At 31.8% G+C, this 14439-nt stretch overlaps 1 protein-coding gene, 1 long non-coding RNA gene and 1 pseudogene across 2 annotated transcripts; all 3 read right to left on the minus strand.

The window, feature by feature from the left end:
• Nucleotides 1-158: 158 nt before the first annotated feature.
• On the minus strand, nucleotides 159-11271 carry LOC134268084 (uncharacterized). Its single transcript, XM_062750291.1, has 3 exons — nucleotides 11215-11271; nucleotides 11020-11113; nucleotides 159-424 (listed from the first exon to the last, which is right to left on the minus strand). Exons 1-3 carry the CDS (start codon nucleotides 11269-11271, stop codon nucleotides 183-185), a joined length of 393 nt encoding a protein of 130 aa, XP_062606275.1. The 3' UTR covers nucleotides 159-182.
• LOC134268093 (uncharacterized) lies at nucleotides 3311-4080 on the minus strand. Its single transcript, XR_009992288.1, has 3 exons — nucleotides 4052-4080; nucleotides 3548-3721; nucleotides 3311-3355 (listed from the first exon to the last, which is right to left on the minus strand). It is a non-coding gene; the product is annotated as an uncharacterized LOC134268093 (long non-coding RNA).
• A 377-nt stretch (nucleotides 11272-11648) lies between the features above and the next one.
• On the minus strand, nucleotides 11649-12886 carry LOC134268077 (uncharacterized; annotated as a pseudogene).
• Nucleotides 12887-14439: the final 1553 nt, after the last annotated feature.

The raw sequence follows: 14439 nt of genomic DNA on the forward strand, positions 1-14439 counted from the left end.
AAAAAGTGTTTTTAAATGTGAAACGATGAAAATAAAAAAAAAAAGATTAAAATAAGCATTAAGACAAAAAATAAGGGAACGTTTCAAGCTAAAAATGGGGGAGGGTGGTATTCTGGCAGTTAGAAAAAAACATTAATGATAAATCACTTTCCAATGTTGTATTATAATTAAAGCGACAATTTTCATGCTTCACAGATATAGCCACCAAGGTGTGTACCATTATCACAACAGACATCGTGGAACGTGTACCGTTCTCCCGCGAAAAAGAACATACAGTCCTGGGGAGAACGGTCCGATCCATCGGGTTGTCCGACACCAAAGGCATGATACGTCATCTTGGTCATTTGTCCATGCTTGATCCACCTCCAGTCCCCTCCTGGTTTTCTTCTGTTTATGTTTCTTCCTCCAACGTAGAAGTGAATTCCTGATTTTAACGTCCAAGAAAAAAAGGAAAGATTACATTTACGATAGTTTTCAATCCATACAAGTAAGGAAACTGTTTATGAAGTACATGATTAGAAGAAACTCATAAACTGCGCTTATTACAATCCTTTACCTTTATGCTTTTTCTTTAAAAGTTTTTTCATTCGCAAAGCCTCTTCTAGAGTTTCAAAGGTAGCCAGGTAGCCACCAGTCTCTAAACAGTTGGCCTAGTAGGATATAATGCAAACAGATGTATGGTTAAAGTTATTTTTATCAAAAGTACGATTTTAATGCAATTGATTTGCTTTTATTGATTATGTTCAATTTCAAATCCTGACTACTTACAAATGCTGTGTCGGCTGATACTTTATCTTTTTTAATCAGATAACAGGAATCCCAGAGTTTTTGAAACTGTCCAGGACAATCGTCTTTTAAAAATTTATAAAGATAAATGAATCATTGAAGTAAAATGAGCTGCAAACATTCCGAACAAAGAAATCTGGCATTGGATGCTTTATACTATAAAAATAGTGAAAAGATTGGATTTTTTCCTTTTAAATTTAAATTTACAATATGTCATCTTTTATTAATTGTTAGGTGTTGGCACGATAACAAAAACTTCACTGCTCAAAGGCTCTGAGTGCTGAGCATAGGTCTAAATTTAAAGCTTTTCACATGTATACGGTGACAAATCCTCGAACTGAATCGAAGTATTCCTTTACCACAATCCACATTGTCTTATGAATAAGAATCCGGGGGGATTATGCGAGTCAAACGCCTAAGCAAGGGCAGGTAAAATATCGAATTTAAAAATTCTTAAAATTCCACTTTTTGTTAAATTTGAGAGTAACGAGGGGTGTTAGAAAAGTTCGTGGACAAGTTCTATTGTGAGCGCGCTATTTCCACGAAACCGGTCAAACTTTCAAAATAAAATCTTTACCTTTTTTCCAATAAGTATACAAGAATTTGGTGCTCCCCGATGATTATTGAAAAATATACAGCTTTTTTATTTTGATAAAACTTGCTTCACGGAGCATACTACATTTTGGCACGTTAACATCACAAAGACTCGATATTAAAATTAAAAATTGCACAATTGTACAGCAAAAAGAGTTTTATGATATTTAACCTGCCTCTAAAGTATTCATGAAACGTCACTGGAAGAAATTTTGAACTAAATTGGAGGGTATATGACTGTTTTATAGCCGTTTATAACTGATCAACGCTTAAAACACAGCCAAAAATCGGAACGTCATTGAGCGTCATGGAGTACTGCACTACGTAAAAATTATGTATGCAGACTAGAAAATGTCTAAGAAGAGATTAAAATGTTCAAGATGCCGGGAATTTCCTACACCTACAAAGGACAAGTTTTCAAATGTTTGTAGCTTCAGAAGAATGGAAGGATTAACATTTTGAATGATTAACTCCATCGATACTTCAATATCCCCCGTCGCATGGACGTTGCGTTGCGCCTATATGGTTTTGCATAGTTTCCATACCTGATCGATTCACTGCATATACTTTTTTAAAGATCTCAATAATATCCGGATCAGTACAAAAGACATTATATAGAAGAAAAGTAACATGTCTTGATATAGATATTCAATTTTAAAGTAGAAAAAATATATCCGAAGAAATGAAAGATTTATAGAACTGAGACAAAGCTTAATTTGAAATCTGGTTGTCACGTCGCCTTACGTCAAGTGATTGCTCCGTGAATCCCATGACCTCATAGTAAAAATCGTTGTAAATTTTCAAGATGTTATTATATGGACCTGATTTTTTGCATACCAATAAACAAAATGTAGGAATTTATTCAGACATAGGTCATACTTCACAGTACACAATAGATTTTCCGTAATTCAATGTGTCCACGAACTTTTCTAACGACCCTCGTATTTATAATCATCTGCATACAGTAAAGATAAAACCTGAATCAAATGACTTAGAAATTGATTGTAATTAACCCACCAAAATGGTAACACGCTTTAGTAACCGTAAAAATGATAGAAATTGAATGTTAAAACTGTGTTTTTATATAGAGTGGGTCTTCGTACCATTTTTTTGTAAACAAATATTGAAAGGGTATGGAAGGATGTATCTCTCACCATTTTCAAAAAAATAGTACGAAGACCCACTCTATATAAAAAAGTTAGTTTTCCTACTTAAAATTGTGTGCTTGCTATACATATAGAACTGTTCGTTATTTAAAGGGTAATGCGACTTCGTGGCTCAGTGGTCATAGCGGCGGTGTTGAAGCACCCAGTTACTTGTCGCGAGTGTTCGAATCACGATTTTTTGTTCAGGTTGAAATTTATAGATAATAAATATATTTTTTCACTAAAAACAAAGTGAAAAAATAAGATAATGAATTCATTTACGGTCAATTAATACATTTCCTATAATAAACAAGTTTTCAAGATGTATAACACTTTGAATGCATTCAGTTCAAGACTACATTGTACAATTGAAATGTAAACAATCATGGGTAGACCAGCACGGTATGGCTGTTCCGTATGCAAAAACGGTTAAAAGGTAAGGTAAAGTGTACCATCTCCAAATCCCTGAAAACATATTCGATAGAACAATTAACACGCAGTATGAAAAGCATCACATGTTAAAAGTACTGTAACGATAACAGCAAGGTTTAGAAATGTAGATATTGTTATTTGGACAGTGCTGTACAAAGTTTAAATGTTTAGGTAAATCGTACGACTATTCCGATATGCTTACAGAGCGACAAAACCCATGTGGGCATATGACTCGCCTAATCCCCCCAGATTCTTTAACCTTTAAATTTTCAACTTTGAACCAGCTGTATATAAATACCTCCAACGATTTCAACTGCGTCAATCTCTACATATGAGCGGGAGACAGAACAATCACAATCAACTTCGATTCTCAGCTCGTTCACAGGGAAATTCACGCTCTTAATAGAAGAATTATCAGTTTAAAGTTTTGATTAAAATTTCATTACCTCTAAGGTCTATTAGGTCTAATATTTTCTTGCAAACTTAAACGATGTCGAATTTGTAAATTACGAAGAGAAAAGTATTATTATTTTATATATTTTTATATTTCACTTATATGTTATTGTTAGAAAAATGCCATGAATACTCACTTTTATTTTGGGGGAGAAAATCCTGGACTTGCCGATCAAGTGTGCATGAGAAACCTTAAATATTTCAACCCATCGCTTTTCTTCATTCTTGGCCAAAATTCTCGTCACAGCTCCAGCATGGTAAGTTTCGTATATATTAACTTTAGTTAACCAAACCTTTTCTAAAAATTTGACCTGGTTGTGTAAGAAAAAAACATAAATTAAGTAAATTATGAAATTAGTTATCTAAACTTTCTCTAGAAAATTTGACCTGATAAAAAGAAAAAAAAAACACACATGTACATGTAAGAAATGATTTCTATAAATAAGATTTTGTCCGTATTAGCTTAAAGATTGTAAAAAGAATAAGACATTCAATCCAACAAGAAACTTTATAACAGTTTATGACGGGTAATGTCTTCTTGTTATACTTAACATATAAGAAAAAAAAATAATAACGGATGCCAATGAAAACTGTCTAGTATTCCCATTTATTTAAACATATTTCTTGAAATAAAATAGCACCTCTATAAAATGGATTCTATTCAGTTGTCCGCCCGCCTGTGTCCATGTCCCTGGGAAATTACCATAGCGAGGATAAACATTGGGTTTTCCTAATATCTGTTTTGCTGAGTGTCTATATATAATTTGTAATAACTTTTAATGTGTTTTTAAATTTATAAAAGATAGAATGCAACAGAAATTAAAATCAAAACTAAGTGAAAGTGAGTCTACCCTGCTGTGTTGTACTGTGACGAAAATGACGTAACTTCAGAAGCCCATTGTCTTCTGCTCGCTGTCGTTTTACATAATAAAAAATGAATCTTGTATAATAAAGATTTAAAAGGCGAATTCTTTTACAATATTCATTAAATAACTTTCATTTTCACTTTTCTTTCAAGGTGGATGTTAATATGTATTATTAAATATATATGTCGACTATCTAAAGTAATCTGCAATATATACTGAATATAACATTTCAAAAAAAAAAAAAAAAAAAATCATATTTTTGAACTTGATAGGTATAATAGGAAAACTTCTTGTTTCAGAAAATTAAATTAAGAAAATTACTACCAATTTATTTTGTGATTTTGAAAAGAGATAAATTTAGCCTACCTTCTGATAAAGAGACTATCAATATTAAAACGCACGATTGAATCATCATAGCTCTCTGCCTCCTGCACAATAATGGTGTCTAATGCCAGACCAGTGTTAAAATTTTACACAGATAGAAAAATGTTAGATGAAAACACTTCTCATATTTCTTTTTAATGACGGCATCATTATCAAATTTCATCGATATAAACGCTGTTTACACAAATACTACAAATAATGTTGAAACAAGTTTTTAAATCATATCTATTATATGACTACCCACCTTTTTATTGATAATGAAAAAAATGCAAAGGAAACCAATAGTAAACCTTTCTCAGAAAAAATAGTTTGTATTTATATATTATATTACATGTATATTTCTGGAAAAGATTTTGATACCACGTCTAGAATTTTATTTCTCGAATTAAGAATTTTTGAGCTTTAAGAAATTAACCATCAAATGGTTAAAGGTGCTCTATGATACATATTGAGATAACAAACAGTATTCAAGCTTAAAATTCCATTAAACAAAATTGGAGAAGAGCAAAAACGGACCCCAAAAACATCATTGGTGGGATCAGGTGCTATGGAGGAGTGAACATTGTTACAACGCACTTTGATTTTTTTTTAATCAAACGTACTTTGAAAAAAATAAAATTAAATTTTGATAATGCGTTAATATCTACAATATTAACACAATGTTAACACATTTTGAAAAAATGTGCAAGGCTTGGTCAATATTCTTGCTTTAGGTATGATAAATAATTGAACCTGGTTCGATAACTTCGTTCTGAGTTATAGATGTTTGAAATATTTCAGTTTCTCGTAAATGTTAGAAATAAAAATGAGTCTTTAAAAGATAATGGAGAAATGCTTGTTAAACACTTTTTTATCTAGTCTATAACTTTTCATGTGTTTTACACTAACTCAAATTTATTGAAAGTTTTCAACGTCATCTCAGTTATTTAAATACATTTTATTTGGATGTATCGTAAGCATCGGAATCGGGGAGGGCTTGGATTATGGTGCTTAACCCCGCTTTTCTGCAACGATATACATAATATAGGCATTGTTTGGGTTTAGCCCTAACCCCTCTCTCAATTCACTACCGAAATGCATAGGAAAATAAAGACGAGCTTAGAGATCTTTCCGTCTTCTCCCGTTCTCAATAAGAATAAATCAATTTAAAAGTTTTCAAAATGTATAATTATAACAAATTAATGCTCTTTATTTCTAAATCTATCTAAGTCCATTACTTTTGTTTTATACATATTTTTTATCAAACTGAATTTTTTTTCATAGTGCCTCGAGTTCGTTGCAAATAAAAAAAAAATCAAAGTGCGTTGCCAGAGAACACACCCTGCCGACTGGTCTTACCCGCTGTATCCTCCTTGTCATGCTGGGGAAATAACGGGAATTCAGTGTGTTAATAATGGCTTACTAATTAGAATGAAAAGCGTCTGTCAGCATGATAAATTGATATATTGTAATTGCTTTAATTTGTTTCATCAACATGTTTGTCCATAATTTACCTCGTTTTAGATATTTTTCATACGTAGAGCATGCTCTTGCGTATCGAATCAACTGAGAAATATAAACCCCGTGAAGCAGGTAATGAAAGTATATTACTGCATAAGTAAGGGAAGAGAACGATTCAAAATTTAAAGTTATCACGTTTATCATAAAACTTGGATGTTACATGTAGCTTACCATTGATGCCCTTTTCAAGTAAAATATCCCATTATGGCACATATAAAAAAATGTATCAGACTCTGTGTAATCTTTTATTTCAAGTTTACGGGAAAATATCACATCGACATAAAAATAGAAATAAACACTGGTAATAGACAAAACGTAGTCGAGATATCTAAATGCTGGAGGCCACCGCAAGTGTTTTCTTTTTTTTCACCTTTAAGATTTTGGAGAAATTCTGCTTCATATGAATTCGAAAATAGGTCTGCTACTAGCAGTGCAAAATTAATACCAATGGGAAATCCAATAGATTGTTGAAAGACCTGGTATCCAAAAATTACATTTGTATTGTCAGAAACTCAGACATCTTTTTAATATCAACTTCAGAATACTTTTGTGTACAATCAGAATGTTATTTAACAAAATAATTTTGCAAATGACCAATGACAAGGTAAGTAAATTTACGTGTTCTATTTTTATTGATATTTTAGCTGTAAATGATATCAACAGCCTGGACTTTAATTTATCGTTTGAAATGGTTGTTTATAAAGTTGAAAAGTCATGTTTTTATGCTGATGTATTTGGTAAAATTTTGTAATTTCAAAATTTCCAAAAGTTCCTTGAAATTTTTAAGTATCCACATCTGATTCACACCACTTCTTGAATATATTGTTGCTCAGTACTTTTGAAGTTTCTCCTTCACTACTGTTAATATCTTAATGAGGAGTAAAAAGGGTCTTTGTTGAACATTTACTAGAACTGCTATGTATGTGTATGTGTAAAGATTTCTATGAAGTTTCAGAATCAAATATAGGTTTGGTAATTCAAATTCATTTTGATTGTTTGAAAAATGAAAATAATATCTAAAACTGACATATGATTTCGGAGAATTTATTCCTTAAAAAGGGAACAATGATTAAAAGTTGGTAGAAGTTGTAGAATTAAATCCAAGTTCCTATATAATACATTTTATATAATAAGCGTTACAAGACAGTGTTGTTACCTGCATTGACAGCAGGGACCAGTCCGTGCTGACCATGTAATCTATCTATTTTTTTTACTTCTGGATTATTGAATACAGAAGAATAGATGGTTTTCATATTGCACCTCAATCTTTTAATGTGCCATTTTAACAAACATCTGATATATTTAAACAATCCATTTTGACAAAGTGTCAAGGTTTTCTTTCTCATGTCTTTCCCATCTCCCTGGGTAATCTTCTACAGAATTCATATAATATTAATGAAATTACGACCCCAGTTGAAGGATCGGGGTCCCCTATTTTTAGAATTTTTTACAATTAGTGATCTAAGGTCATCATTATTACCTATATTTATAACGTAATAACGTGTCCAGCAGGACTATACATGCAGTTGAAGGGCAATGATGAATATGAACACAATGGAGGGTAATTAACTTGAAATATGAACTTAATAATTTAACTTGAAATATAATGTAATACAGGACTGGACCCTTTTGTAAAAAGAATATTTCTTTTATTAACTTCGTCAATTTCTTTGTTGGCATATTGGAGTTTAAGAAAAAAAACCCGGCTTGTTCTAGCTGCATTTTCTTCAGTGAAAAGTAACGGATTAAATAACCTTTGATTTGGAAGATCTATGATATTGCTCTCAGTTGAATTTATTATGAAGAAAAACTAGAATTGTTCAAGGATTATTTCCTCAATAAAGGACAGATGATACAAACAAATTTTTGCCAAAAATGTTGAAAATAACAACTTGGGTCATGTTTAAATGAATAAAATGAATAAGTTTATCGCGTAGTTTTTGTTTTTTTATTCAAAGTTGCACAAAAATTTGAAGTGAAAAATATTTGTATAGAATAATAAGGATGGTTTCAGAAGGGTAGAATTTTGAACGTCACAGAAGGTTTACAATTTTTTTATATTCTGGGAATTTATTATTTGCATCATTTGCAATGAAATTAGGTCAAAACATATATACCAATCCAGGCATCCATTTTTTGTTTGTATCATCTGTCCTTAATCTGACAAATTTTCTCGTCAGAAAACTCACCTTTCCAGTTGTTTGTTATAAATTGTGTACAAGTGTTATTTGCATACCCCCACATACAGAAGGAGACACACACACTCAAACAGACACCAACACCCCTTACAAACACACCCTTACACCCTCTCACACACCACCCTCACACACACACCACACCCTCAAACAATTTCTCTGAAGACGAATTTCAGAAGATGTTGGAGTTTTTTTTGTTGTTGACAATATACGAGGGTTGTCCCAAAATTCCGTAGACAAGCGTTGTTTTGTAGGAACCGTATGTCATACATTAATGAAACTTCGTATATAGATTAAACCAACACTATCTAATAAATTTATGGACAAATATGGAGTAACTACACAAATTATTCCAATTTAAAAGACACATTTCATTGTTTGGTGTAGGTAGGCGGCGCAATACCCAAGAGTTGCAATTAAAATTTGGTATATTATATTTAAAATCCTACGGAAACGTAATTACTACCCCGTATTTTTTTAATGGAAATGAAAATTCTTAATACTGTTCTATTAACTACATTTCCCCAAATTTTGGTGTTTATGCTTTAATAAATATGATTTTTATAACGTTTTAAATACAGGAGGTTGAAATCTGACTTCCTGAAAAATGGCGGCTGCGTTGGCACAGGCGGCGCACTGGACTATGATCAAGTGTTTTGATCCCGAATTCACTCTTACAAAAATGTACCAGTCATAATGGTTTGGTAGACTAGGAAACTTTTTCTCATCCTGAGTATTTAAAATGATTAAAACGGTTTCTCTATGTATATGTAAATAACAGTAGCTTAAATAAAAGACGGGGCCAAGAAATGGGCAAGAGTTGCATTGTGCTACTCCCTTAGAGAAAACAGACGAAAAGCCCGTAGAAATGTAGCGTTTTCAAATTACTATTATTTCATACCTGTACTTGCATATACTTTGTTTACATATTTTAATGTTTGATCAACTCATAGTTATTAAGCTATTTCACATTTCTAACTATAACCGTTTCGCTTAATTTAAGAATTAGATTCTGGTAATTGAAATATTTTCTCCAAAAATTTGAACTGTTGACATTTGTATTTTTTGACGTTGCAGATTGCTCCGGGTGTTAGAGAACGATATCACTTTAAATGTTATTACTCGAAAAGTTTTCAAGTTAACATCATAAAACTTCGTAATTTATCTGCCAAGAACACGCTTTATCCACCCTGAAAATTTTATTAAGATACATTAATTTCTTTAAAAGATATGAGCTCAGTCTACGAAATGTTGGGACAACCCTCGTATGTACACTTTTTGGAGATGAAGACTTCCAACAATCTGTTTGAATTCCATAGGTACTTAAATTGCACCCTGTTACTAGCAGAACTATTTTTGTATTCGTATGAGACAGAATTTTTTCAATTAAAATATCATACTTGAGAGAATATACTTACATTGGCCTTCAACTCAACATTTAGCTATATTATCACTTAACAATGATTATTTTCGTTCATTTATGTCGTAAATATACACAAAACATGAATTTCAGATTTTTCCCCTTCAAAATCTGTTTTACAAGAGCTTTACAAATCCTTATATAGACATTAAAAGTATAGCACACAGGTCCTTCATTTAGTGGAACTCTTCAACTCCAGGAAAGAACCCAATGACATTCAAACTACGTTGCGTATGACCTCAAATGGTCTTTAGGGCATGGTCAGTATTCATTATCTTTACATTTCTTTCAATCGTACATGTATGTTGTGAGAAAATAAGGACAAATTACGATACCAATACTTAGTCTAATTATAGAGGTGATAATTTGTAATGTAATATTTGAGTTTCATGAAGGATGGAAAACATTTTGGTGTACAAGATATATGCATTATTAAATAAAACATTCAAACATAAGAAGGGAAACATTTGTATGCGCCCGGATCGATAGATCCGTGGCGTATATTGTTTTTGTACTGTCTTTCTGTTTGTCTGCTTATCTGTTTACCGTGTGTCTGCCCGTTGTCAACTTTAACCTTCGTCATAATTTTTGAACAGTAAGAGATAGAGATTTCATATTTTGTATGCATGCTCCAGTAATTTAGCTCTTTCAAACGGCACCAAGATCAATGACCTTGTGACCTTGACTGTGACCTATATGCTTAAAATATTTTTTTCCGAACTTGCCACCGGTCGCATAGAATTTCACCAACATATCTTGTTAAAACATATTTTGCGTGTAATTCGTGAACTGTTGAGAAACAACGGTCACTTGGTCTATTGACATAGAAAACAGAAAAAGAGTTAAATGCTTTTAATTTATTGCATTATACTCCATTTGACAGTACATGTACTAATATTCATACTTCGCAAATATAACCACCAGGATGTCCGCCTCTATCACAAGGGGTATTGTGGAACGTGTACCGCTCTCCTGCATAAAAGAACATGCAGTCCTGGGGAGACTTATCGGATCCATCGGGTTCTCCGGCACCAAAGGCGTGATACGTCATCTTGGTCATATGTCCATGCTTGATCCACCTCCAGTCCCCTTCCGGTTTTCTTACTTAAATTTAAAAAAAATGGAACATGAAAAGTGTATTTTCCTTACAATTGAGGACAAAAAGAGCATACAGTATTTAAAATTTTCAAAGAAGAGACATATGTAACTTTAAAATGTATAGTTTTTTTCATTATTTTCCATACCTGTGTTCATTTTCTTTAGAACCTTTTTCATTCGCAAAGCCTCTTCTAGAGTTTCAAAGTTAGCCAGGTAGCCACCGGTGTCTAAACAGTTGGCCTTAAGGATATAAACAAAAACATTTAACATAATTTATATTTATTTTTGTCAAGAGTAAATATAGTTTACCTTAAATAATTTGTATATCTGTTTTTACTTACAAACGCTGTGTCAGCTGACACCTTATCCTTATTGATCAGATAACAAGAATCCCACATCTTTTTTATATTGTTCAGGGCATTCGCCTTTGATAAGGAAAAAGGAATGGTAAAACATGGACAGAAGAAATTCACTTTCTGGATACAATGAGGAACAATTAAGAGTTCATGAAGAAATATTTAAATGTTGACAATTTTATGATCTACAAATCATTTGTTGCATGCTGAAACGATGTCGACTGAGAAGAGCGAAGGAGATCAAATGACAATTATATTTTCGGGTCTTTTTTAGTCCCCTTCCGGTGAAACCAGAGGAGGCTATATGTTTTCTCTGCGTCTTTCCGTCCGTCTAGCTGTCCTGTGTCTGTCTGTCAGTCTGTCCTCCTTGGTTTTCCGCACTTTTTTCTAAACGCTTGCAGATTTGGTATCCGTGAGTGTCAGACGGACGGACGGACGGGCAGACTCAGGGGAAATCGGTTGGGGACTGATAACTAAGAAGGAAAAACATTGCCATTTATAACATGAAGTTATTAAAATGAACGAGCATGAATGATTTTGTTTTATATACTTTAACAAAAATACATTCTAAAAAACTCACTTTTATTTTTGGGGAAAATTTCCTAGCCTTTCTGATTAGGTGTACACGGAAAAACCTTAAAAATTTCAATCCACTGGTTTTCTTTATCCCTCGCCAGTATTCTCTTGACAGTTCCGGCATTATACGTTTCATAAATATTGACCTCAGACATCCAAACCTTTTCTGGAAATCTGACCTAGAAACAAAACAAAGGCATTCCTGAAATATTACCTTTTTAACATTAGCTTTTATACAGTGTTAGCTTTGAATTTGTTAAAAGGAATGAAACTTCCTTTACTTTAAGAAATCGTTCGGCTGTGGATCGATTCTCATTGTTTATCACGATGCAAAGACATTTTTTAAAATCTGTTTATGACTTTTGATTAAGGAAAAGAAACAAATCGGTAGGCAAGGGGTATGCTCACTCCTCCATGACACCTGATTCCATCTCTGATGTTCTAGAGTACTATGTTTTCTCTGCTCCAGATTTATAGTGTTAGAAAGGAATCTTGAGGTTGAATACTGTTCGTTATATCAATATAGTCCATGACAATCTCTAAATAAATTTACCCATAATTAACATTTCTTGATATGATTTTGAACCTGTATAAACTGGTTCCAATTTAGTTGGCTGGCTGACGGTGTCCATGTCCCTTTGAAATCACCATAACGAGGATAAACAAGGGGTTTTCCCAATATCTGTCTCGCTGAGTGTCTGTATATGAATGGGATATTAAAATATTGAATAAAATTTATATAAAACTTTCATGAATTAGACCAGAAAAGCCCGAAAAGATCTTACCCGCTTGTATAGTGCTGTGACGAAAAATATGTAACTTCCGAGGCCCATTGGTTTTGATGGTTTTCGATTCATGTGAAAAAAATCAATCCTCTTTATTAATTTTAATGATTTGGGTTTTGTTTTATCAAGATTTCTTTAATGAAATTAATTTTCTAATTTTCTTCAAGGACAGATATAAACATTTTTTTTCTTTGGAGAGGACTAATATTTGTATTTCTTGTGATAGAAAAAAATTAAATGAATGGCTTACCTTCTGAGGACGAGATGACCAATATAAAAACGCACAGAAGAATCATCTTAACTCCTTACCCCACACAATAACGGCATCTGTTGTTGGACTAGTGTAAAATTTGATCCAGAAAGTAGGTAAAATATATACGATTATCGTGAGTCATAGTTTTTCTCATATTTCTTTTTAATATGTGTATCAGATTTCAACAGTATGTATAACACAACTTCTGAGAAATAATAATGATTTGATCATTTAAAAAAAAATCATAAGCCAGTCAGTTTTTTATATAGTAGAGTTTTGCATATAAAGAAATAAAATATCCCTTTTCTTTCCAAAAATCAGACAATATAAGTTGCCAAAATACCAGATCGTCGTGCATATTTAAATACTGTCTTTAACTTATAAATGATAATAAATAATGTTCAATTTCCAATAAGTACATGACTAAGTCTTGTAGAAAACTTTGTTTTCAAATTATATTTAGAATGAATATTTACAGACATCTATTATTCTATTTTTTTTAAAATGATCTTAAAAATATAAGAAAAAGATAGTTATTTACCATTTTTAACATAATTAATTTTAAAAGTCAATTTAAATACATAAGATATCTGTTTTTGGCAGAAAATATACATACAGGTGCATTTTTATTGTATTTTCGGAATTTTACAATTGACATTTGGGACAAAATATTTAGCAGCTTTTCATCTTTTTGAAATTGGGTTTCCTTTATATTCGTGTCATCTATTGTTCAATGTAAGTATTTGTATGTACAAATAATGATTTTCTCTTCAAAAAAAGAAAAAGGTAAGTTATGTATAAAATATATAATATATTGTATTTTAGCTTTTCATAGATTACTGCTTTAATTATCATAATTAACATTTAATTTAATCCAAGTATCATTATACGTTAACTTTAAAAAGATGAATAAATGTTTGACTCAGTCTATTAATTCTTTTTTTTTTCAAATAATGCCATATTAGTTTCGAATTACTTAACTCGCGAATGTAAACCTTGAATCTGCAAAGAGGAAGGAAATAATTTTGATTTGTAATGTTTTATTTTTCTAATTCGGTAGATACAAACTGTTAAATAAAAAGCCATTGGTTATTCTTGTTTCAGGGAGATTTTTTTCTTTTTTTTTTTTTAGAGTTTTATGAATTCTTACTTTTTTTGATCCTTATTTAAATGAATAAATATTGATGAGTATATATTTCACGTAGACACATTAAACTGATGATTTTCTCGTTAAACCTGAGATCTATTGTCTAACCTCTTACGTTAATCAGTATAAAGTGCTGTGCACCGAGAAACACGATCTGGTCATAATTCTCCCTCGATTTAATTAATTACACATGATGTTTGTCTGAACTTTTTAAAAGAAGACTTATGTATCTACATGAAGTATATACGTATATATATAAATTAATGTAACAAATTAATGATCGACATAAATATGTATTATTGTTGCTTTTTAGAAAACTCCATAATGTACAGTCGAGGGTACGGGAGAATTCGACAAGAGTTTCATCTCACAATGACTACACCAGTAGCCGGGTATTCTACATGCAGGTATTATTATAAGAAAATGTCATACGAACAAAAATCGAATTT

The sequence above is a fragment of the Saccostrea cucullata genome, unplaced genomic scaffold (assembly GCF_032062105.1).
Source record: "Saccostrea cucullata isolate Sc308-1 unplaced genomic scaffold, CSIRO_AGI_Scuc_v1 ctg15139, whole genome shotgun sequence".
NCBI classification, from domain to species: Eukaryota; Metazoa; Mollusca; class Bivalvia; order Ostreida; family Ostreidae; genus Saccostrea; species Saccostrea cuccullata.